The 23,887-nt window shown below is 37.8% G+C and overlaps 1 protein-coding gene across 5 annotated transcripts in view; it reads left to right on the top strand.

The window, feature by feature from the left end:
- The window catches only part of ANO3 (anoctamin 3), a 156,183-nt gene that overhangs the window by 123,947 nt on the left and 8,349 nt on the right, over window positions 1-23,887 (top strand). For all 5 annotated transcript variants that reach the window (XM_050335198.1, XM_050335197.1, XM_050335201.1 and 2 more), the window contains exons 14-21: window positions 3,253-3,313; window positions 15,219-15,301; window positions 16,218-16,358; window positions 16,688-16,852; window positions 18,157-18,193; window positions 19,868-19,979; window positions 21,070-21,127; window positions 22,531-22,628. In XM_050335198.1, the coding sequence (XP_050191155.1) occupies window positions 3,253-3,313; window positions 15,219-15,301; window positions 16,218-16,358; window positions 16,688-16,852; window positions 18,157-18,193; window positions 19,868-19,979; window positions 21,070-21,127; window positions 22,531-22,628 (755 nt within the window). The remainder of the gene's footprint in view (window positions 1-3,252; window positions 3,314-15,218; window positions 15,302-16,217; window positions 16,359-16,687; window positions 16,853-18,156; window positions 18,194-19,867; window positions 19,980-21,069; window positions 21,128-22,530; window positions 22,629-23,887) is intronic.

Genomic DNA, 23,887 nt, shown 5'->3' with positions numbered 1-23,887 from the left:
TTGGGAAGGAACAGGATTACCATCTGGCCAACCGAGTGGCAAAGAAAAATAAAAAAACAAAACCCAAAAATCTCAATGAGGCTTTTTATAAAGGTTATAGCTGTAATGCCTTCACTCACAGTGGTGTTTCTAAACAAAAGGTTCACAGCACCTTCACTCATTACCTCTCTGTATGGACTGTCTGGTTTCCAGCTGGGTTTGTGATCCCGCTGGTTGCCACCGTCTCGCTCAAGTTGAGCAGCAAATATCTAAATGTGTGTCAGCACTTCCACTGTGTTTGCACCCAAATTAGTGAGTGAAAACAATCTGTAATGTTAGAAAACTGTAGTCAGATTTCAAATCAGATGGTCCTTTGTGCTTTCTGAAGCACTGTTAGTAATATACGTAAGGGGAACTGATGTATTTAAAAACAAGTCATTGGATCTGCTCTCTGGGAAAAGAAAACGACATTTCCTGCTTCCTTCTTGTTCCAGAGCTTGGCATCATTTTCCTCTGGTTATGTCATAACTTACTTCTCTATCTACCTTCTACATAACCAAAAAACTGATAGGTAAGGGAAGCTATTCCTGATTCATTCCAGACATCAGCACCCTTATTCTGGAGTAAGAGTTTTAATCCTTAGTCATTCAAGTAGCTCACTGTAGAGTACATAAACGTTGAGTTAATTAGGAACAGTGAGTTCCTTTAAGTGATTAAAGTTCATTTCCCCAAACCTGCCTCATTTATGTAAGGCCTGTACTCATGTTTCAGATTATTAAAACTGCTGCCAGGGGTTCTTAAATATCTGCCATGTTTCCCTGTAGAGGAGCACTTTGGATGGAATAGATTAATGCCAGAAAAATAATATACTTCAAGTGCTTCTTCAGCCAAGCTTTTTTGTAAAGCTAGAGACAGAATACAAAAGATGCCTTTATCCTTCTTGTTCCTGCCCGTTTCTTTCATCCCCTCCCTCTTCCACTTAAAAATGCCACACTGAAGTGAGGTTTATCATTTAAGGGTAATACCTGGAATGCTGAATGACCAGGCTGTCATTCTCATCCACATCAAATGGACTCTTTGATCTGTGATTTGGGTGGGTCCTGCACCCAGCACGCCTTGGCCCTTTGGGGCAGGGTGTTGATTCAGGGTGGGTTTGAAATGCCTCGAGTTGTGCCTGATGATGACGACCTCAGTCAGGTATGCTGATGGACTAGCACAGAGTCCTACACTGTCACCTCTGCTTAGTGGCCTTCTGATCCACAGAGTCCCAGACTATGCATTCAGCCTTTTAGACTGTCAAGTCTTAATTTAGAGTGTGGTCCTGAAATGCTTTCTCCCAACACTCTTTACGATGATAAAGCCAAATCAGGAGCCGAGGATCTGTTTTCTGCTCTTAGCAACATTAATTCTACTGGCTTAGGTTTTGTTGGTTGGCTGGTTGGTTAATTTTGTGTTTTTCTTGGAAAGATGCACTGTTTGCTGAGCAGAATATCCAAAGTCATATCCTCACACAGATCTACACTCAAAACCAATAATGCTCATCAGAGTTATTGTGCTGCTTTTGTTCACATCCCACATTTTCAGTCTCATACTCATTATGTTTGTGTTTTCCTTTATGGAAGCAAAAGAAAAACAAAGCAAAATACATATTTGATTGACAATTGATCCCACTGTATGATCCAGGGAACATACTGGATTAATTGTTGTCCAATACCACATGGTCAATTCCCATTTCCAAACCTCAAAAAAAAAAAAAAAAAAAAAGAGGAAAGCAGAACTCACATACAGATAAAATATATGTTTATAATAAATTATCACAATATTATAATTTTGCTCAATAAGAAATAAAATAGAGGCAAGATACACAATTACTATTAACATTTTCTGCTTTCATTAGTTAGTTTTCTTGATTTCTGAGGCAGAAGCAGTAATGCCAGACTTTTCTAGAAGAATGAAAATCTATCTGCAGGATAAGTTCTCCTTTTTTCAATAATATTCCATTTCAAGACATTCTCTTCTTATTTCAAAGAGTGGTTTAGGACAAGAGATATCAGAGCCATTTGCAGCACTTTTTCATTCCTTTTTCCTCCTTCTTCAGATCCTCTTTTAATGTAGGCCTGTTGATGATAAGTTGGTTTACTCTAGTATTTTATAATGCTTTACGCTTTTTTTTTTCAAATAGGAATTTGAAGCCTCTGCTTTGCATAATAATTGTCATCAACATCTTAAACCACCCTTCATTAGAAGAAGTGTAGGCCCATTATCCCTGGATAAATTACATTGCTATAAATTGGCAACTTCAACTTTACAGAAAGTATAATGACCTTAATATCAGCTTTCTAGAAACAGTTTCACATGATGGATTGAATATTGGAAATTGCAGCTTTTTGTAGTATAAATTCTGGTGTTTTCATACGTGTTTTCGTAAGTTTTGTAAGAGTCAAATTCACCCACTCACATGTTTAGAACGATCCATAGGCATGCAGAACCTGATTTTCAATCAATACTTCTCTTCAGTAAGTATAAATAATTATAAAAATACATATAAATAAGTATTCTCTATTTCAAGATGTATCTTCAGTCTGTAAGCCTTAGACTTTGCAGCTGAATAGCTGTTCTGCTCAGAAAAATCCTTTGACAAAGAGTAAGATAAGGAATAAATCTAACTAAAACAAGAGCATTCCTGAGAAGAAATTAACTTCAGAGTTAAGGATTATGTGAGCTTCTAGAGGGTGATATATAGAAATGATTTAATGTTTGTTGGAGTTAAAGTGCACAAGCCTTTTAAAAATGAGATTATGTCAACAATTCGAGAGGCTGAATATAATTCCTGGATTAAAAAGGAATACACGCTGTTCTTACCTGGAGAGAAATTGCAAAACAGCTCAGGAGAAGAATAAAATGGAATCAAAAGAGACATTAAGTAGAGGAAGAAGAGTGAAGAGTTGTTTAAGCTCATAAAAACCGTAAAACAGAAAAGGTTGAGGTTAAATCTGACCGACCATATGTCAGGAATTCTGGATGAATTTTTAGCCTGTCTGGACATGGACAGAACAGCTCTTAGTGTATGATGATGCATGAAGTGATAGTCTGGAACTGCAGATTTCAACCTTACTGAAAGACAGAGTGTGACAAACCTTGGTAGAAAAAACATGCCAGTAGGACTACTTATCAGAAAGCTGAGCTTTTAGCTTCTTACACCAGTTTTGTACTCTGGGATTTTGGGGCAAAACAGAATGTGGCAATATTAATTGTTTCTGTTTTTCTGTTTAGGTTACACATTTGTTTGATAATGGAGGGACTGTCTTCTTTGCTATTTTCATGGCAATTTGGGGTAAGTACATTTTTACTTTATTTTTTTTTTTCATTTTTAGTTTACCCAACCCTTTTATATCATGACTTGATACAGGGAGATTATAGCTCTTGATAAAGTCTAAAGAGGGATTTTATCACAAACATATTTTTTCCTGTTTTCATTCACTTCAATTTCTGTACCAATAGTGGGTGAAAATAATGCCTTTTATTGTTAATGTAATGACTGTCTTTAGTGTCACTGAGCCTGAATTTTATATTATTCAGGCTGAAGTCTTTTTAGAGGCAAACATATAGGTTAATCAGCCTTTCAGTCTTTTCACGCTGGTGGATACATTCTTCTTCTCAGATAATAAAGTACCACCCTTATCTTAAGTCCCTCCCCACAGTCTAAATTAGTAGGCATATTTGGGGAAAAGAGGAAAGAAAAGGTGGATATCAGAGTCTTTGTGTAACCCAGGACACTTCTTGTAATAGGTCAGTGTAATAGTGCCATAAAATACAGATTTGATGGTTCCAGCATGAAATGCTTGATGGAATTACCTTTCACTGAAGCTGATAGTCTTTTGCTGCTGGGAAATAGGGAAGAAGAATAGAACTAGAAATAACGAATTTTACCAATGTAGATGTTTGTCAGTGTAAACCCTGAGAAAACAACACCAGTTCACATACATACAGCTGTCTGAATTCAAGCCAGAGTTTTCAAGTTTTAGATAAAATGGCACACAACAGCTTTATTTATGTAATATATATATATGAGTAAGCATTAATGATTCTAACTTAAAGTGGAGGATGAACAAGTGTCATGAATTTTGAAGGCTGGTATGGTAAAAGCAGGAAACAATATACAAACAAAAGCAAAACATCCAAGAGTTACATAGGAAACAGAAGTACATGCAAAAATCAGAATTGGATTGTTAAAAATTAATATGGTATAATTGAAGGGCACGCTTTGTTTGCCTCAGTGATATTTCTTCATTTACTCCTAATCTTGCTATTATGGCATTGCAATTATTAATTATTACTTTCATAAATTCCTAAAATACATTGCAATTTGTTTTACCAGTGCAGACAACACTTAGCATCTCTTCATCTCTATCCTCAAATTCTCCTTAGAGAGAGCTCTTTCTGCTTTCAGCTGAGGGTGAGGTTCAGGTGTAAGGAGGAATTTGCTTTATTAGGAAACTGGTATGGTGTGTGCTAAGGAAGGTGAATAGAACCTCATTGCAGCCTTCCCAGGCAGTTAGTGAGATAACTCCATCGACGTGATCCACAGTCTCCACACTGGATAAAGCATTGTAGCAGAGCATAGTTAACACAAGCATGTCCCACGTGTGTTGGTTTCTCTGCATTTTGTTTTGTTTATTCTATGCCTTTGCAGCTGTGTCTTTTTCCTATTTTTTTCTTTTTATTTAGACCTGTCTGGTAATTGCAAAGAGATGAACTATGCAATTATTTGCATTATACTGCCATATTTTATGCTTTAGCTGGAGAGAACTGGACCATGGTTTTTAGGATATCTGTATACATAGCAGAGATTCCCTTCTTCTCATGTTTAGTATTTCTTCTATCCAACCTGTACCGACACATTTTTCATAATTTCTCTGCAGATCTGGCCTGCAATTCAAACGAGATCAGTTTGACAGAGGAGTAGAAGCTTATCTTCTTTTTTTCCCATGGATAGTGATTTTGATTCTGTGTCATCCTAGTCAAAAGTTAGATGTAGTTCATGTTACTCAGTAGTTCCATTCTCTGCAGCAAACTTCCAGTAATCCAAACTGAGTAATCCAAGTAAATCTAATTAATTTTGTCATGTTCACGGAGGAAGGTATGAATGTAAAGTGGGGCTGTGAGTCATTTATCAGATAGAAATTATATTTGGACACAGTAGTTTCACTTTAAGGTAGTTAAACTGAGGATTTTTTTTTTTATTTGATATTAAAGTATCATTGTGGTCCTAGTCACATTTTTCTTTATTACAATCTCTGCATTGTTGGCAAAAGTTACACAAGGCAGAATCTTACCTGGAGGCTATTTGTCTGTATTATTTCTAAGAAAGCAAGTATAATATCCTTCCAGAAAAACCATAGATTGATCATTTAATTACAGAGTAGAGTAGTCATGCTCTGCTGCTGGACCCTGCCTGTTGCATATCAGTGTATCTTGTTTGATTCCTCTCTTAGTTTTCTAAAACACCATTTGCATGGTAATGGCTGTAAGATAACAGCTGCAGGGTTGTTTTGGGAAAAAAAATGAAAGGCTGTAGATAACAGGCAAGAATATAATCTGGAGCAACCATTATGGTGAAGGGTGGGGTGGTGAGATGTCAGCCATGGGAATGCCATGGGATGGGTGCCCTGCAGTGTCTTCCTCTGGCTTGTCTGCTGGGCTGGTTTTGTCGTCTGATGCGCCTCCGAAACTCGTGTCGTATGGTCCAAGTGAGTTGTCCAAGTGGAGAACTGAAGGGATAATACAATTTTTTTTTTTAAAAATATGTTGCTTGAAAGATTTGTATACCCATACACTGGACCACCTCATCAGCCCCTCAGAGTTAAATCCAGTTAACCCCTTTCTGACACACGGGAGGGCAGAAGATAAAGGCACTGATTCTGCAGATAACTCATGAACTGCCAGCAGCACCCCTTCAGCATCCACTGGGGTGGTGGACTTTCAAAGCTACCTCCTAATCTGACATTCTGGCAGCTTTCAGCTCTTGCATTTAAGGCAAGAAAAGGTGTATTGCTGGAGTTTATTTAGGTTTATTTTATATGAGAAGAAAGGTGTGTTTAACCTCCCGGTGTTTGTTTAAACGTTTAAAAATGAAGTCCAGGAACATGATACAAATATTTGGAGTGTGGTTACACTTTAATACTAGTTTATATATACTCATGGAGAAGACAAAAGCAATTTTTAAAAAACTTTTAAACCTCTTAAAAATATTTTTACTCATAGAAACAGATATATCTTTGTCCATCATTCTGTAAGTGACGTTGGATGAGTAGAGAGTCTAGCTTTTTTTCAATTAATCAGTTTGGGAGAGTTTTTGAGCTATGGCTTTGAACTTGCCCACAATCCTTTGAATGAGTTCACTGATAGTAGATATGATTTTCCTGATATTTCAGAGGTTAAAAAATAACTTGTAAGGAGGAGACACAGAGTTAAGGGGAGTATTGGTTAAGCTAAAATTTAAACATAATAAATTAATATCAGTTGAAAATTAGTTTGACTGGAGGTGATGATACCCTAATAATTCAGTAAGACCAGACCATTTAAGCAGCCCTGTGGAGAAATAAATGTTTATGTGCAAAATGCTTGTGCTGCTCCTTACCTGGGTCACTCCTCGTATCATCATAAAGCCGTCTGTGGGAAAAGGACTCAGACCTTTTCTTACCACATAAAAAATATCCAATCAGGCCAATTAATGCAAATCCCAAAATGGCTCCTACAGTGACACCAACTATTACTCCTTCTTTGTTGGTTTTGTCTAGGAGAGAAAGAGAGAAAGGCAAGATAGTTAAATGGGAATTATAAATCTATAAAACCAGATACTTCATTCTGACTTTATAGCAGTTGAGGCTTTGTGGAATGAGGCTTTTCATCAAGGATCTGAAACGCTTGGCTAACTGTGACTAGACCAGCCTCTCTGCAGAAACTTTCTGCCTTTGTGAAAGAAAACAGACATCTCCATCCTTGAGTTTCAGGGTCATAACTGGGGTTTAGGAAAAAAAAAAAAAGGTGGACTAAATGAGTTTTTAGTCCAATAAAAAAGGTTCCAGGTTTAATTACTGAATCAACCACTATTTTTTGTTTAAAGAAATAAGCAGGAATCACTCTTTGAATGCAATTATTCATAAGCATTTAAACCAGCAGTTAAAATTGCAGCCTCTGAATTTCAAATGATTAAATTATAGAGTACCAATTTTTGCAAGATTAAAAAATCCAGTAATGCACCTGTTCAGTTAGCAGAATAACTGCATTCCTTCCAAGATTTTCCTCAAGTTTCATAAAACTTTTCTTCAAAGTACTCAGTTTTTCTTGGAACTGAACCTGTTCTCCCACCTCTTTTCCTTTTCCATCTATATTATCTAAAGAATCAGGTGCATTGTAATTATTAGAACTGTGATGGGAAACATGGAAGTCTGATGCTCCTTTAGTTCTTAGCACAGACTGTACCGTACTGGTTATGATGGATAAACCTTTCAGTCCTGCGTTAAAAGCTTGAAAGGTAATTAATGGCAAGAAATTACCATGCCTTCTAATCTTTCCTTTTCTTTTCCTGAAGACCTGATTCAGAGCAGCAGGATAGAGAAGTGCCATGACAGTTTTATGCTCTGTTGTTTTCCCACGCACACTTAACTTGGTAATTAAATTGCACAATGAGTAATTCCTTTGAAAGCGTTTAGAAGAAGTCATCTTTGGTCACCAAAGTTTCTGAACTTAAAGAAGTTGCTGTGTTATACATTTTAAATGTCATTTCTACACATCTGCTTTGAAGGTTCACTCCAGTGTGAATAGGCAGTATCTGATCATTAGGTTCCCCCACTCTTGGAAGTGTTAAATAAAGGAGTAAATAGTAAATTTTAAAAGTCTTTTTTTAGATTTAATCTGTACTAGGTCACTTATGAATCCACACATCTTATAAAGCCTCAAGTTCAATTAAACAAAAGTTTTATTTCAGCATTATTATTTTATTAAACCAGTTGAGCTTTTAGTTAGGTCCTTACCTTCATTGGCATCTTTTGGATTAGGTGATGCAGTAGAAGGGTTGCTGGAATTATAATTCAGCTTTGTTGTCTGCTGAATGGGGTTGAAATTCGAGGTCGGACTGTCCTGCTTTGCTGTGGGTGATGTGAGAGTGACACTGATGGGGAACAACGTGGTGGGGTTGATTGAAGAATTATCACTTGGAAGCTCCAAATCCCCAGGAGTAATAGAGGTGACTGTGGAGTGACTTGGTGTCACTGTGGAAGCAGATGTAGCTGCAACACTTTTGATCACCCCAGAAAAGTCGCCTGTTGTTCTAAAAGTTGCTAAAGTTATTGGGCTCCTGTGGTAGTTTGTGGTAGAGTTATTTGTTCCATCTTTTGGCACATTTGAAGGTAGAGGGGTGCCAACAGAGACCCTCAGGGGTGTGGTGTTTGCCCCACTGATCATTTCTCTTCTTTTTGTTACATTTTGATTGGCAGCTGTTGCTGCAGCATCGCTGGTGACAGAAGGACTTAGGGCAGTGGTCCTACGAGGAGCAAATCTCTGTGGAGTTGGTTTCACTGCAGACTGATGGTTATCTGGAATTGAGCTGTTTTGTTTACTTTTTTCTTTTACTTCTCCAGCCTCGCTTCTGTTCCACTGCAGTCTTGCAAGCAGAAAAATGAGGATCATTCCACGAGAGGGTTGCATGGTGTTGAGTTTAAACTTTGTTTTATACAGAACCTGCAAGAAATTCACTTTTGTCTATGATTTTATTTTACGAAACAAAGCGACTCAGTGAAGACCCAAAAAAGACCGTAAAAGTGTTACACAATACAAATCTCACTAATTTACCGTGTGTTGATGCTGAAAATTTTATGACCTAAGAGTTAAGACTGACCTAAAACTATACTGACGATCAACAAAATTGATCTCATATTGATTGATATGAATTGCAATATTGATCTCAGTGGGCTTATGGAGATGTTATGGGATGGCTCCATGACTGGAGCTATGAAGGGCTACACTCTGTTCAGGAGAGACAGACTGGGAGGGTGTTGATGGTGGAGTTGCCCTGTGTGTGAGGCAGCACTTGGAATGTGTGGGGTTCTGTCTTGAGAACTGGCTGAAGAGCAGATCCCAGAGGGTCACAATCAGTGGCACAGGGTCTGTCACTGGTGGTGTCCCCTGAGGCTCAGTACTGGTCCCAGTGTTAAGTTACTCATCAGTGACTTGGATGAAGGGGCAGAAAGTTTGCTGAGGACACAAAGGTGGGAGGAGTGGCCGATACCCCAGGGGGCTGTGCAGCTCTTCAGAAGGACCTCGACAGGTTGGAGAGATGGGCAGAGAACTGTCTCAAATTCAGCAAAGGTCCTGCACCTGGGGGAGAATAACCCATGCACCAGTACAGACTGGGGGCTGACCTGCTGGGAAGCAGCTCTGTGGAGAAGGAACTGAGAGTCCTGGTGGGTAACGAGCTGTCCATGCACCAGCAGTGCCCCTGTGGCCAAGGCCAAAGGTATCCTGGGTCTGTTAGGAAGAGCACTGCCAGCAGGCTGAGGGAGGTGATCCTGCCCCTCTGCTCAGCCCTGGTGAGGCCACATCTGGAGTGATGTGTCCAGCTCTGGGCTCCTCAGAACAAGAGAGACTTGGAGCTCCTGAGCAGGTCTAGTGGAAAGCCACGAAGATGATTAAGGGACTGGATCATCTCTCTTATGAGGAAAGGCTGAGATAATTGTGTCTGTTCATCCTCAAGAAGAGAGGACTGAGAGGGAATCTCATCAGTCTGTCTAAGTATCTGAAGGGAGGGTGTCAGAGGATGGACCAGGCTCTGCTCAGCAGTGCCAAACAATAGGACAGAGTCAATGGGCAGAAACTGACGCACAGGAAGTTCCATCTGAATATGAGGAAGAACTTTACTCTGCGGGTGACCATGCACTGGAATAGGTTGCCCAGAGAGGGTGTGGAATCTCCCTTACTGGATATATTCCAGAACCATCTGGATGCAATCCTGTGCCATGTGCTCTGGGATGACCCTGCCTGAGCAGGGAGGTTGGACCAGATGACTCACTGTGGTCTCTTCTAACCTCAACCAATCTGGGATTCTGTGAACAAAAGCTTATTTACGTAAGAAAATGCCATGGTTCTGTAAACACAGAAGGGAATAATTCAAAAGCACTTTGCTGTAGGGTGAGGTAATGAAACATATATGGATGGCATTCTGGAGGCAATGTTTTCTGGGCAGAGAGCAATTTCAAGAGCATGCTAAAGAGTTGTGCTCTACTGTGAAGAATGAGAATTGTTACAGTTAGCCCTGAAAGTTGATGGATAATGTCTTGTGACCCTGAGCAGGGAGTGTCACATGAATGCTACCAGGAGCAAATTGAGAACTAGGTCTACCCAGGGATTATGAACTATGCTTCATTTGCGTGGAAACTTCTTTTCCTGTAGGAAGCTGAAAACTGTGTATTGCGTGTTAATTTTCCAAATGTTAGATTGAAAAGTATGAGAAAAACTCATCTGGAAGTCCCATGATTTTAGTGGGTTTGCTGTTCAGGATATCTGTGGGGTTCTGGTGACGGGTGTTTTTCCTATGTATGAGACAGATTGAGATCACGAGTTTTTACCATCATGAGTTTTTAACTCCCACACAAAAGCTCTCATGTGACAGCACAATCAGTTGTATAATAAGTTATTCTTCAGCATCATTAATTTGTGTGCCCATGTATGTGGGTACTTTACCATCTGAAAAAAGGACAGTTATACCTGGAAAAAGCATCTTTTGTCTTCAGCATCTGCTTCTACTTTCTTATGCTTTTTCCTGCGGGTGTTTGATTTGAGGTTTGTATTTTGCTGGGTTTTTTTCAGGGGGTAGGAAATAAGGGCTGGTTTTATTAGTTTTTTTGTTGTTTTTTTGATTTAGTTGTGTAAATATTACGTCAAGGTATCTCGTTTTGGCTTTATTCTTACTTATTTTGTGGTTTGAAGGTCCCACCATTACTCAAAACATGTGTTTTTGTAAAATGCCATTTAAACTACTTTTTAATGTGTATTCCATTTCTCCACCCTGCCTACTTTCCAAGTTAAGATCAGCTCTGTGGTGGGAAGGATCTATGCTTGGAAAACATTTGTAACTTTCTCAACAAAAATAAAAAAGATAAATTCTGCTCAAGTATCAGTGAAGTTCGGGATAACCACATTGTTCCCAAACAAGCAAGCCAAGGAAAACCCTTTTGAAGTTAAATTATCAGCTCCAATTGTGTTTACAGTAAGAACAGTAGGCCTTCAGATGGCTATGAAATGCTGTGCTGTCTGAATCTTAGATTTTGATTTGTTTGTAGTAATAACTGCCAAAAAACCCCAAACAAACGTGAAGAAAAAACCCGAGGTTTTCAAACACGTGCTTTCATTTTAACAGTACAGCTTTCATTTTAACAGGAGGGGTTTTTACACAGGATGGTCACCATTGTGTTTCTTAGTGGATTATGCAGTCTGCACTTGTGTCTGTGCTGCCAGAGTCAAATTGCATCCCAGGCCTGTGACAGCTGAGTAAGAACAAAAGGTCAGTTCTAGAAGGGGGAAGATTAAAAATCAGTGTGTGGCTTTATGAAGAGATGGCCCTTGTTTGAGGAATTCACCAGGATATGAATGCAACTTCCCATAAAAATGGCCCTCCAATGTGAACCTTAGTGGGTAAAAATAGATTTTTGGCATGATAAAGTTATAGCAACATATATTTCCTGACTACAACCCAGCACCTACCAGTGATAGGCATAGTGTCTGCAAAACCTCTGCTATTGTCAAGGAAATGGTAATTTCAACTACTTTTGGATAGACAATAGAGTCTTCAGAACTATAAATTCAAACTACATTCTTTTGCATGTCATTAAATCGAACCTTTCACCATTTCCCTACCTTACATTAGTTATTAGAAAGTAATTTGTGGAGCAAGTGGTGATGGGATAAACAAATAGTTAATGGCACTTTTTTGATCTGAGGTAACATGTTCATATTTGTGGAATTTTCACACTTTAAAAAAGCCTCATAAAGCAGACCATTTTTACCTTTATGTCAGTGAACCAAAAATAGATGGAACATATAAAATGAGAGGTAGAGAATTTAACTTCTAGAATTCAGAAAGAAATAATTGCAGATGGTGGTCCCAGAAACATACTGGATGTTTGCTCATGTGGCTCTTTGCTCTGAAATTCAGGTTGCTTTCCAAGAATTAGATACTTCTAAATTTAATGAGCAATTAATATTACATTGTTAAGCTTAAATGTATTCTTTGTTCTGAAAAAATTATGTTTTTAGTTTTTGGTGAATTATGAAGAGGAATATAAATATGAATTGTAGTCTATAATTAATTTAATTTATACCCTCATTTACTGTCTAGCAACTTGACAAGTGCACTGGCCAAACTTCCCAAGTAGGTGTTTCTTGTTCTTTTTTGGTAGAACCAAACTCATCAGAACAATAACAATGTAGTTTCTAGCAGAAGTTTGCTATATACAGGGAATACTTCACCACCACCAGCAACACTCCCCAGCATTTCAAATGGGCTCTGAACTTACTTTGAGAGAAATTCTACACTTCCTTGATAAGGAACATAAATAATCACAAAAGTAAAGTATGAGTTTGAGGGAAATAGCGTCCTTTCTTATGATTGCTACTTCTCTGCTTTAGTGTTTCAATCACAAAATGTTTTTTGCTTTCAATTTGTCCCCAGAAATACATTCTTAAGTAGAATTTGACTACAGCGGTACCAGCCACCTGCCCGAACACAGCATAAAGGAATATTGTGGGCATTAATCAGATCCACTGATAAGCATTAAAAAAAAAAACCCTCAGACTTACCTCTGAGTGCTGCAAAACAGGGAAGAAGCTGTTGCAATAGTGCTGTGGCCCAGGTGCAGTTATTCTGGTGGGGAGGGGGAGTGCAGGTACAGGAACACACCGTGCTGGTGAGGCGAGGCCAGGCGGGGCAGCCCTTCCCTCGACCCAGCTCTGTCATTACAGAGTCCACAGAAATTGCAGTGCTTATGGCAAAGTGGGCAGACAGTGCTTATTGCTTCATCATTTCAAAGTCTTTGAGATGGTATTTCACAGGAGTGACTGCTTTCTGTGAGCTGTAGAAACCATTGCTCTGTGTATCGTGCAACTATTTAGTTTAACAGAAGATAGCTGCTCCTTATCGCAGTTTCCTGCACTTGGTGAGATCAGAACTGGCAAAGGCCTGTCTTCTACAAAATAAAGCAGCAATATGAGTTCTGTTAAGGAAAGCATGTTGCTGGAAATGGATCTGTTCCTATCTCCAAATGTGTTTGTCGTTGCAATAATTTAAGAGAACAATGCAAATCCAAATTTTCTTAATTTATCAGGCGTCATTAATTTTTACATAACCAGCTCAGGATCTGAAGGTTACAGCTGTTACTCCTCCCTTTAGGTTTTATATAAAAAAGACTGGATTAAGGTAGGAATGAAAAAGTCAGGTATGTAACACAGAACTTCATATGCTCACCTAGTCGACCTGTGACTTTTTTTATACTTTAATCCTTTATGTGTATTTATTCTAGGCTGGTATGTGGTGAAGAGAGACTGAAAAATGTTTCAGTATTGTGTGACTGTTTGAGTGGAATGCCAGGATGTTGTCATCTGCTTCCACTTTAAATTTTTAACGAATCAAGTGCAAATACTGTTTCATAACTTATTCTTGAGATAAGCATTGAGGATATGGTACCTACAGGAAGTGTTTATGTGGAAGCAACTGGTGGTGTTTTCTTGAAAATACTGTGTGGACAAGTGGAAGTTGTTCTGTTAGATGGATCAAGTTCTACCCTTTCTGATATCCCTTTTAGGGGAAGTAAATTGTTTTATGTGGCATGAGATGGAGTGGTCTGTGAGAGGAGAGAGGACAGAATCTAATACTGTGGTTTTGGTTTTCTGGTTTTTGGTTTATTTCTTTGGAATCTAACGTTCTCTGCAGAGTATATATTAGCAAGCTTCCAACTTCACAACATTTATTGCTGTGCCTGGGTGGGACAGGCATCTAACAGATTGGCCATGAGATCTGAAAACAAGCACCATGAATTTGTGTCCAAATCTTACACAGCATTAACCAAAGGACAAGTGATATACTGGGGTCAGCAGTATTCTTCACACCAGCGTGCACATGTTACAGTGTGCCTTTCTGACACCAGAAAAGCACACTTTCTTAAAAAGAAAGGTTGTTCGAGTAGATATATAATATTTGATAATATTGATACCCTAAATGCATAGTCTGAAACTCTGTGGAAGTGTATCTACTGCAGTGGTACTGGTTATACCCCTCTAACACTGTCCTGGATGTCAGCACTGGCCTGGGAAAGATGTGCTTACTCTCTCCTCTGTTTTTTAGCAGTTTAATTTATCTGTTATGGAAAGTAAAACCTGTTTACCTGAGTGACTTAACACCTGATGGAAGATGTGTGTGACTCAGTTCTTGGCTAAATGTTGTACCCCTGCAGCGTGGGGCCAGAATGCTGGCACTGAGTACTGGGCCACTGTTCCTGGAAGGCAGAACCTCCAGGTGTGATCAGATTCGGCTCCATATGGAGGCAAAGTAGTTCAGAGTACTCCAGGAGGGTGAGAGGAGGCCAAGCTATCCTTCAGCTGTAGCTGATATTTTTCTGAGTGCCAGTTTCAATCCTGAAGAGTGTTTCTCAGTAGTAGGTGTGGTACCAAATCTGGAGGACTGTTTTTATTGCGTAGTTTTGCTGCTGTAGAGGAGTCCAGCTGAATAAAACTGAATAAGTAACTGAGAAGAGTAATTCAGAAGGGGCCTGGCTGGCCATTGCAAAACTCTGCAGAGAGGCAGTAGAGACAGTCCCCTGCCTCCTTATTGAAAATCCTCTTTGCAATGATATCTTAGGGAATAGATACACCACTTATTTGACAGTGATGTTTATAAAACATTTGGAAGAGGCGTGTTTACATAATATTCTTGTGTTCTCTTTCTCTGCTTTTCTCTTTCCATCCATAGCATTTAACTGCAGCCATTCATCATTTGTTCTGTTGACAGTGTCTCACTTTTATTTTCTGATTATCCTGAAGTTACTTACAGTTTTTCAGATTCTATGGGGAAAACTGTCGGAAAATGGCTAATGACAGTTACCACATCACATTGCTGATTTTCATCAGATCTGCATGGCCCTTTTTTTTTTTTCCTTCTACTATAATTAACCTGCAGTTGTTTTCCACAGCAACAGTCTTTCTAGAGTTTTGGAAAAGACGGAGAGCTGTATTAACCTATGACTGGGACCTCATAGACTGGGAAGATGAAGAGGTAAGAAGAAACAGAAATAAACGTGTAAAGTTTGCTGTCAGCATGATTTAGGTGGAAATATGAATCCATGTGGTGTTTCATCATCTGACTTTGTCATTCAGATTGTATTTCTATTTAAAACACTAGTTGCAGAATAAACAGGTATATTTGAGACTACACAAGGATACTTTGCCTTTTGCAGCTAGCATTATAATTCCAAATATAATTTTACATTTATCAAAAGTATCCTTTGAAAAACTGAGTAGAAATACTTCCTGTACAGAGTACAGGAGCTGCTACTGATGTCAGCACAGATGCCTTTGTTTTCTGTCGTTTCTTGTGGTGGAAATTCATGATCCTGGCTAAAAATGGGACCAAGGCAAGCAAAGGGACAGAATTAGATTTTATATCCTTCTGAGAGGCATAGATTATCCCTTGAACATTCTGCTATCGGCATCAGCAATAATAAAATGATTTTATTATTTCATAAATCATTAGTTAACATAGCTGTAATTTGACTGTATTGATTTAATTGCAGTTTAAGTTGATAGACTTTCCTTGTTTAATAGCTTTCCATATAGCTTTGGGTAGATACAAGCCGGTGGCTTTTAATAAATGGTTTCCTATCACAAAAAGCACCAATATAACTGGCATTAGTTTTCTTATCAATTTCTGCAGACAATCTCGTGTCTAAGTCAGTAATGTCTTCTTTTTAATACTGTCACATAGTGGGGAAGGCTCTTACGGTTTCTGTCCTTTGCTGGTCTCTGGCACTACATCCAAGGATTTTCAAAAGAACAAATTATTTAGGTATTTGAGTTGAAGCATTATAAAAAATTATTTGTATCAGTGTAATTTTCTACTTTATGTCACATATATGTCTGCTTCTTGAGAGAAATAAGTAATACAACAAATGGAATCCATCCTGTCATTCCAGGAAGAGCTGCGTCCCCAGTTTGAAGCTAAATATTCCCAAGTGGAAAGAGTAAATCCCATCACAGGAAAACCTGAACCTTTTCAACCTTTCCCTGATAAGCTCAGTCGACTGATGGTGTCTGTCTCAGGAATATTCTTCATGGTGATGTTTAATAATATTAGAATTACTGTATTGTAATTAATTTTAAATAGTGCATTCATTAAGATTGTGTAAGGCAAAACTGGTTGTCTCAGTCTGACTGCTTGTTTAGGGATCTCATTCTTTCAAATGATGGAATATAGTTATATTGTCCAAGAACAGTAAAAAATGTTTTTAACTCATCTAGTATTTTTTGTTCTCTCAAATTCTGCTCTCCAAAGCAAACACAAATCCCTCAAAACACTTGCTGATTTATTATTTCAGTGGATGTTATTTTAGATGTCATCTCTGTCCTTTGGTCTGATGTCTCTGTTGTAAATGCACGCCTGCAGATCTCGCTGGTCCTCACTGCGGTGTTTGCAGTGGTGGTGTATCGGCTGGTCGCCATGGAGCAGTTCGCTTCCTTCAAGTGGTATTTCATCAAGAAGTACTGGCAGTTTGCAACCTCTGGCACTGGAGTCTGCATCAATTTTATGATCATCATGTCGCTCAACGTGGTAAGTCTCCTGCTCTTTTAAAGGAGGGATCAATTTAAGAGTAATTTTTACAAGCTTGCTGAGTTTGCCGTGTATCACTTTTATATACATGTTTGTGCTTATTCATGTGGCGGTGTCTGAAGCTCTTATTTCAGGAGATTGTCATTGTTTTTCTCTGATTCCTCTTTAATTTGTCAATGCACATCTTTGCTTATGTCATCAAATCACAGGGGTACAAACTCCCTGCTTTCTACATTTGCCTTTTGGTTTTTTTTTTTTAATTACCCTTTATAATACATCTCTAAATGGAACTACATTATTTCCTTGGCTGAGAAGTTATTTTTTTAGGTTGTTTTAATTGATGACTTTCAATTTTTCCCTTTCATTTAAAATGCAGCTGTGATATCAGTGTTGGAATGACTGTGCTACATGATTTTGGTGTAAGTTTTCCTGTCCTGGGACAGCAGGGATTTAATCTCTTGCTGTTGCAGCACTATGGACATTGGATAGAAACTCTATTCTTTCAGCTGCAAGATTATTTATCTTATTCCTGTTCCCATGCAAGCACAAATAGGTGAAAAGGAATAACAGCACAGCAAAGAATGGCTTTTAATTCTCTTAATGAGATTGTGCGCTCATTTCAGTAAGAAATGATTCTTCCAATCAGAACCCTGTATTTATTTCTGTTATTATACACGATCACTCCGAGTCATAAAAAGTATGTTCAAGTGACCAAGCAAAGCTACCAAAAATAACTTGCTATTTATAGTAAATACTCAAGGAAATATTCTTCAGAGTTGGTAACTGGGCCGTGTCAGCCCGGTTGGGCTGTGTCATTTAAAATAAAGACTGGGGATAGTCAATATATTGGGAAATAAGGGAGTTTTCAGTAGAAGGCTGATATCTTCAACCAGTATGAACATCCATGCAAAGGAAAACTGCGCTGTGTAAAGGCTTTTGTCTACTTTTAGGTGACATAGGTTTGTTCCTGAGGTTAAAGGATAAACATTTAGCTGTTGATTAAGAGAAGCATTGACGTCTAAATATTTCTCTTGATTTATTTATTCATTTTACGTTTACTGTATATTTAACATATATACTTACATTTACATGGATAAAGAGAATGGGACTAAAGGAGTTCAACACAGTCTTTACAGGAAACTGTACATGAGGAGCTACAGCATCACCCTCCCTTCTGTGTCCAGATACCATGATGCTGTGGGGCAGCAGAATACCTGTGCTTTTGATGCTTGTTTTCACTCTGGATCTGACATCACAACAGCCAGGATGTGCTATACTTACACCACCTCTCACTTCTGTTCCAGGTGTATGAGAAGGTTGCCTACCTCCTGACAGACTTAGGTATGTAGGTTCTCACTAATGATGTGGTTCTTGCTGGTTGTGGCATAAACTGTTATAGTTTCATGAAGGAGGGTTTTGAAAACTTCATCTGTGCATGGCATGTTTCTGGCATTTCCCTAAGTGAGTGAGAAATATCAAAGAAAGAAAAGAAATTATTCTTTGCCCTGGGAAATAATAATAATAATAGAAAAGTAAGGAATTTATACTTCTACTTCTTTTAATGTTTCATATTACATATACATAGAAAAACTGTCATCTTATTTTGAAGCAAAAGTCAAAACATTCTTTCTTAGAATGCTGAAAGGTTTTTTCCATTTTCTCCAAATCCTTGTTTATTTTTTAGTAATTTTTAATTTGAACTTTCATACGGAAAAAAAAAATGGGTTAAGACAAAATTAAGTTGTCCAAGATAAAAATGTTAAGTCAAGAATTTTAAAGTGGCTCTAATTCTGTCACATTAAAATTTTACACTGAAACCTCTAGGCATGATTCAGTCACAGAGAAAAAGCTTTCTAGCTCGTAGGAAACAAGAAAACCAAGACAGAATTTATGATCTCCAACTGTTTCAATGTGTTACCGTTTAGTGTTTTTACACACTCACTTTTAGCCCATGTCAAAATATGCAAGTCATCTTGTCTTGGTTAAGCACAGGCTGGCTGCTTACATTCATCAGCTCCCTCTTCTGGTTGAAGGATTAAACAAGGTGCTTGAAACTTTATAGTGTTTCAGTGGTTTTTTTCCCAAAATATAAGAAAGAAGTTTCTTGAATTAAATATGATGGGGCATTAGGTGTTTGATCTAGGAAATTCATTACCCTTCCTAAGGTGTTTTACATCAGAGAAGGACACTTCTGGGAACAAGTGTCCATATGTAAAGCTAGTATCCTGTATATTTATATCCAAATTTAGTCATCATGAGACCAGCGTAATTAAGTAGCACAAATTTTAACTGACAAATCCAGGCAGTGTAGACTTAGGGCTCATGTATGTGCTTTAATGTAATTTTCGGTGTAGTATATTCCAAGTTTGACACACCCATCAAAGATGAATTTTTAAAAAATTAATTTTTGAATCATTATCACCAAGTTCTAATTCAGATATAAATAATGCTCTACAAACCTTAAGGAAAAAGTATCTAAGGCAGTGCAGACCCACACAGAACACTTGTAGCCCTACAAGCATTTCTATGTTTCTTTCCAAAAGAAGCCAAGAAAGAACCTCTGTCCTTTCCTTTGCTTTTTGGTCTTTTGTTATTGTTGGTTTGGGTTGGGTTTTTTGTTTTGGGTTTCTTTTGGTCTTTGTTTGTTTTTGATTTCTGTTGTGTTGTGTTTTTTCTTTGAATCAAAATACCTTTAAAGATTCACAGTGAATTCAGAATTTTTTCATGGAAATGGAACAGGTATCTTCCCACAGAATTGTGATCTATTTGATAATGATTCTATCCTGTACTGCATCTCCTGTTTCCACAGAGAAATGGCTTAGTCTGAGCTGGGGCAATGGTTTTGTGATCAATAGACTGAACACTTTCAGGGAAAAAAAAACTGTTTACAGCCTGATGAGGCAACATGGCTTGAAACCATTGCTTGTTTTGTTCGTGTTGATTTCTGTGTGAGCAGAGTTACACATAACTCAATTCCTTTTTTGCTTACGTAATGTGTATTGTGTCTTTCTGAAGAGCACCCTAGAACAGAATCTGAATGGGAAAACAGCTTTGCCTTGAAAATGTTCCTCTTCCAGTTCGTCAACTTGAACAGCTCTATCTTCTACATTGCCTTTTTTCTTGGCAGGTAAGTTATCTTTGCCACCTGCACATAAAGGAAAACTTGCACAGTTTGAACTGTAAGATTTAGGTGCTAATCGGTTTCTGGGAATAATTAGTAACACTAAATTAATGTTTTTATTTGTATGTGCGCGTTGGGCCCTTGAAATGTTCACCCGTGAAATTAGAGAGTAAAAATTCTACTTTTTAAATGGGTTTGTATGTATGACTTTCCTACAAAATGAGAATTCAGAGCTTTTGAAAATACAGCCCCTGCCTAAATGTGGGTCTGTACTTACTCCTGTGCTAATAGGCATTATTAATTTTTTTTCTTTTTAATTCCCCATGACTTACATATCCTAGGATGCATTTCTACAAATAGTAAATATTGTCTGGCAAGTCCTTTGCGAGAGTAGGAAGCAAAAATATTGGATCCAATTTTTTTGTGTATCTTTAGCTCAAAACATGAGATAGAGTACAGGTCTAGCCTTCCTTCAACTTCTGTTCAGTTTTGTTGTGGTCTCACTTACCATTCCTCCAGAACCTACAGAATATTTTGGAGCACCTTCTATAAAGTGTAATTTCAGTTCAAGATTGTTTGGAAAAAACCAACAAACCAACAAAACCAAACAAGCAGAAAAGCAAAAAACCTTTTTGTAAAGTCTGTTGGTGATCTGTTTGTTACATCCACTGGTGCGTTTGCCATACAGTATCTAAACTTCTTTGTGTCTTGCCCTCTCCTTTGTCTAGTAGGACCAGGCATGGGTTTCTTTCTCTGTAATTTATAACTTTCGCTGAGGTCATCAAGAATTTTGATTCAATTTGCTATACAAATCAAGTGTACACTTCACAGGGGGAAGCAGATCCCTGTGCTGCAGTAAATTCCTATGTGTTGCAATGGCTTATCTTCTTAGAACTAGATTAGATCTGAATAGCTGAGATCTAAAACCTCTGACTAGTATTTTTGTTCGGGACATAATAAAAGCTCAGGATCATTTAAGCCTGTGTGATTTAATCTTTTGACATTTCCTGAGTTTATCCAGTGGATGTTGTGAAATAGCTACTGATACAGGGTGTTCTTGGAACATCCACTGAGAAACAGAAATCTTATTTTCCAGGTTTGCGGGCCGTCCAGGAAAGTACAATAAGCTTTTTAACAGATGGAGACTGGAAGAGGTAAGCAATCCTGTTTTGTGTTCCTGTGATATTTGCAGGAGTAAAAAGGAAATGGCTGAAGTTTGAATGCCCAGTTTGAAAGATTTATTACTCTATCTACGTGCAGCAAATAGTAAACTTTTATTTATAGCAAGGGACAGGAAACAGGAGATGTGTTTTTCCTTCTGTGTTCTCCTCTGTGGTGAGTGACTCTGCCCAAGAGACACACTTCTTTCTGCCTCTGTCTTTGGGAAAAGTAAACAGTGATAGTCCCTTACCTCACAAGCATTACCAAGTCCTACAGGATTGGAATCTCCTGAGCATGTGGGATTTTTGAATGGAGGACGTAAATATAAAGCCATCAGCTTTTTTTGTCAGCTTCTTAAATTTCACAGAAAAGACGCTGATCTGCTGGAATGGGTGCAGGTGAGGGACACAAAAGGAGTCAGAGAGCTGGAGCACCTCTGCTGTAAAGAAGGCAGGCTGAGAGAGTTGGGGTTGTTCAGCCTGGAGAAGAGAAGGCTCCAAGGAAGTGTTATTGCTGCCTTGCAGTGCTTAAAGGGGCTTACAAGAAAGATGGAGACAAACTTTTAGTAAGACCTGTTGAGACAGGACAAGGGGTAATGGTTTTAAACTAAGAGAGGCTAGATTCAGACTAGGTCTGAGGAAGAGATTATTTTTGGTGAAGCACTGGAACAGGTTACCTAGAGAGGTGGTGGATATCCTATCCCTGGAAATGCTTAAGGTCAGGTTGGATGGGGCTTTGAGCAACCTCATCCTGCAATATTATTGCAGGAGTTTGGACTAGGTGATCTTAGGAGGTCCATTCCAACCCAAGCTAATCTATAATTCTGTGATTTAAAAGAGGAAAAATACTATTTTGAAAATTTGGCTTGAGAGGATGTTAGGATTGCAACCCACCAGCACACTGAAGTTATCTCTTATCTCTGAAAACCAGGTTTCTTTATTGAACCTGGCCACAGCTAACATCATACCTTTATAGTCCATGGTCTGAAAAAATGGTTCTGTAATTACTAAGCATTTTAATATGGCAATCCATTTAGTTTAGATACCAGTACCAGAAATTCAGTCTCTCTTTGAACTTTGAATATTGAAAATGGTTCTATTCTTTTGAAATGAAAAAGTATGTGTTGATCTAAGTGAAATGGTCTATATCATTTGTCATATATCTAGCCCCAGTACCTTTAACTTAGGTAATATGATCTAGTTCTCCAAGAAATAATAAGTTTGTTCAGCTGAAGTCTGTGTTAGTATTTCTCTTATAAATATTTTTTAATATTTCTGTAGATAGAGATTAGTGGTTTTCACCAAACATATTTAATATTTTCCGTTTACCCTCTGAACAAATGAAAATAAAAGAATTCTCTTATTTTAGCTTCTGATCTTTTTCCCCTTCATTTCAGTGTCATCCTAGTGGCTGCTTGATAGATCTGTGCTTGCAAATGGGAGTTATTATGGTTTTAAAACAAATGTGGAACAACTTCATGGAACTGGGCTATCCGTAAGTTCAGGTGTTAAAGTTAATTTTTACAAACAGTGAATACATTTTAGGGTGAGTCAATGATAGGAAGAAGTATTTTTAGGTTTGGAGACTGTTTTCACTTTTTGCATCTCACATGCTCTAAGTTTGTTCCCAAGGAAAGCATTAACTGCTGCTCTAAGACAAAGCATCCTGGGGTATGTTAACTGTCTAAATTGTTTATTATGATTTCATTTTCCGTAATACAAACAGAGCTGTTCAACTTCTGGAGAGACTAGTGGGGTAAGAGTCTTACAGTTCTCTTGAAACGGGAAGAATATGTTTTCAGTAAAAGGTTGATCATCAAATATTAATTCAATTGAAGTCTCAGCCATGAAAATACATCAGAAAGGGTTATGCTCTCAACACGCAATCATTCTGCAAATGAGAGGCAGGGTACTGTATGTTGTGAAATGTGGATTTTTGGAAAGGAGAAACCTACTTGAACTAACTGCCAGTCTTCCTGTCTTCTCAGCCTCACAGGATCTTAACTCTGTCTAGAATTTATTTTAGACCATGCTTGTATTCTGTAATGGGAGGAAGGGTTTTGTTTTGACAAAGTTGTTTACAACTTTGGCAACAATTGCTCTTTCGGTAACAAGAGAGATCAAGAGGCAAACACTAAATTAGCTTGGGAAAAAATAGTAGCAGTTTATAGAAATACTTATAAGAAAGTTGTTTTCCATCTTCAGTCTCTTTTCCTTAATATCTAGAAACAAGCAGTAGTCTTTAACTGCCCCCTCTGTCAGTACTGGATAATACTTTGTATTTGTATAACAATTTAATTTGTGAGCTATTATCTACTTAATATTTATAACTACTTTGTGAAAAGATATCTGCACAGCTTTATGAAAAATAGACTTAAATATTTGTAGCTTCAGCATTCAACAACACATTTTTAAACCCTTTTTCCTACTTCAAGAGAAAAACTATTCTGTAGGGCACATAGATCTTGTAGGTTTGTTCAAAAATAGATGTATTCATTGCATTCTAGTGAGTTCTTACTGAGCTCCACTTAATTTGTCTTTTACAGAATTGAAAATAAAATTATTTATTTTTTAATGCTCTTGCTATGCATTTTTTTTTCCTTTTTCCTTTTTTTTTAATTTATTTAGTCATTCAGGTAAATGCTACAAAAAAAGAATCTATGTAAACATGTTCTGAAAAGCTTATTTGTACAATGCCCTGTACAATTTGCTACATTAAAGACAGTTAAAATCATAATGCAGATTTTTTAGAAC

This window comes from Myiozetetes cayanensis, unplaced genomic scaffold (assembly GCF_022539395.1).
Source record: "Myiozetetes cayanensis isolate MyiCay16 unplaced genomic scaffold, myiCay2020 scf6-25, whole genome shotgun sequence".
Taxonomy (NCBI): Eukaryota; Metazoa; Chordata; class Aves; order Passeriformes; family Tyrannidae; genus Myiozetetes; species Myiozetetes cayanensis.
This window is presented reverse-complemented; position numbering and strand designations above follow the sequence as displayed.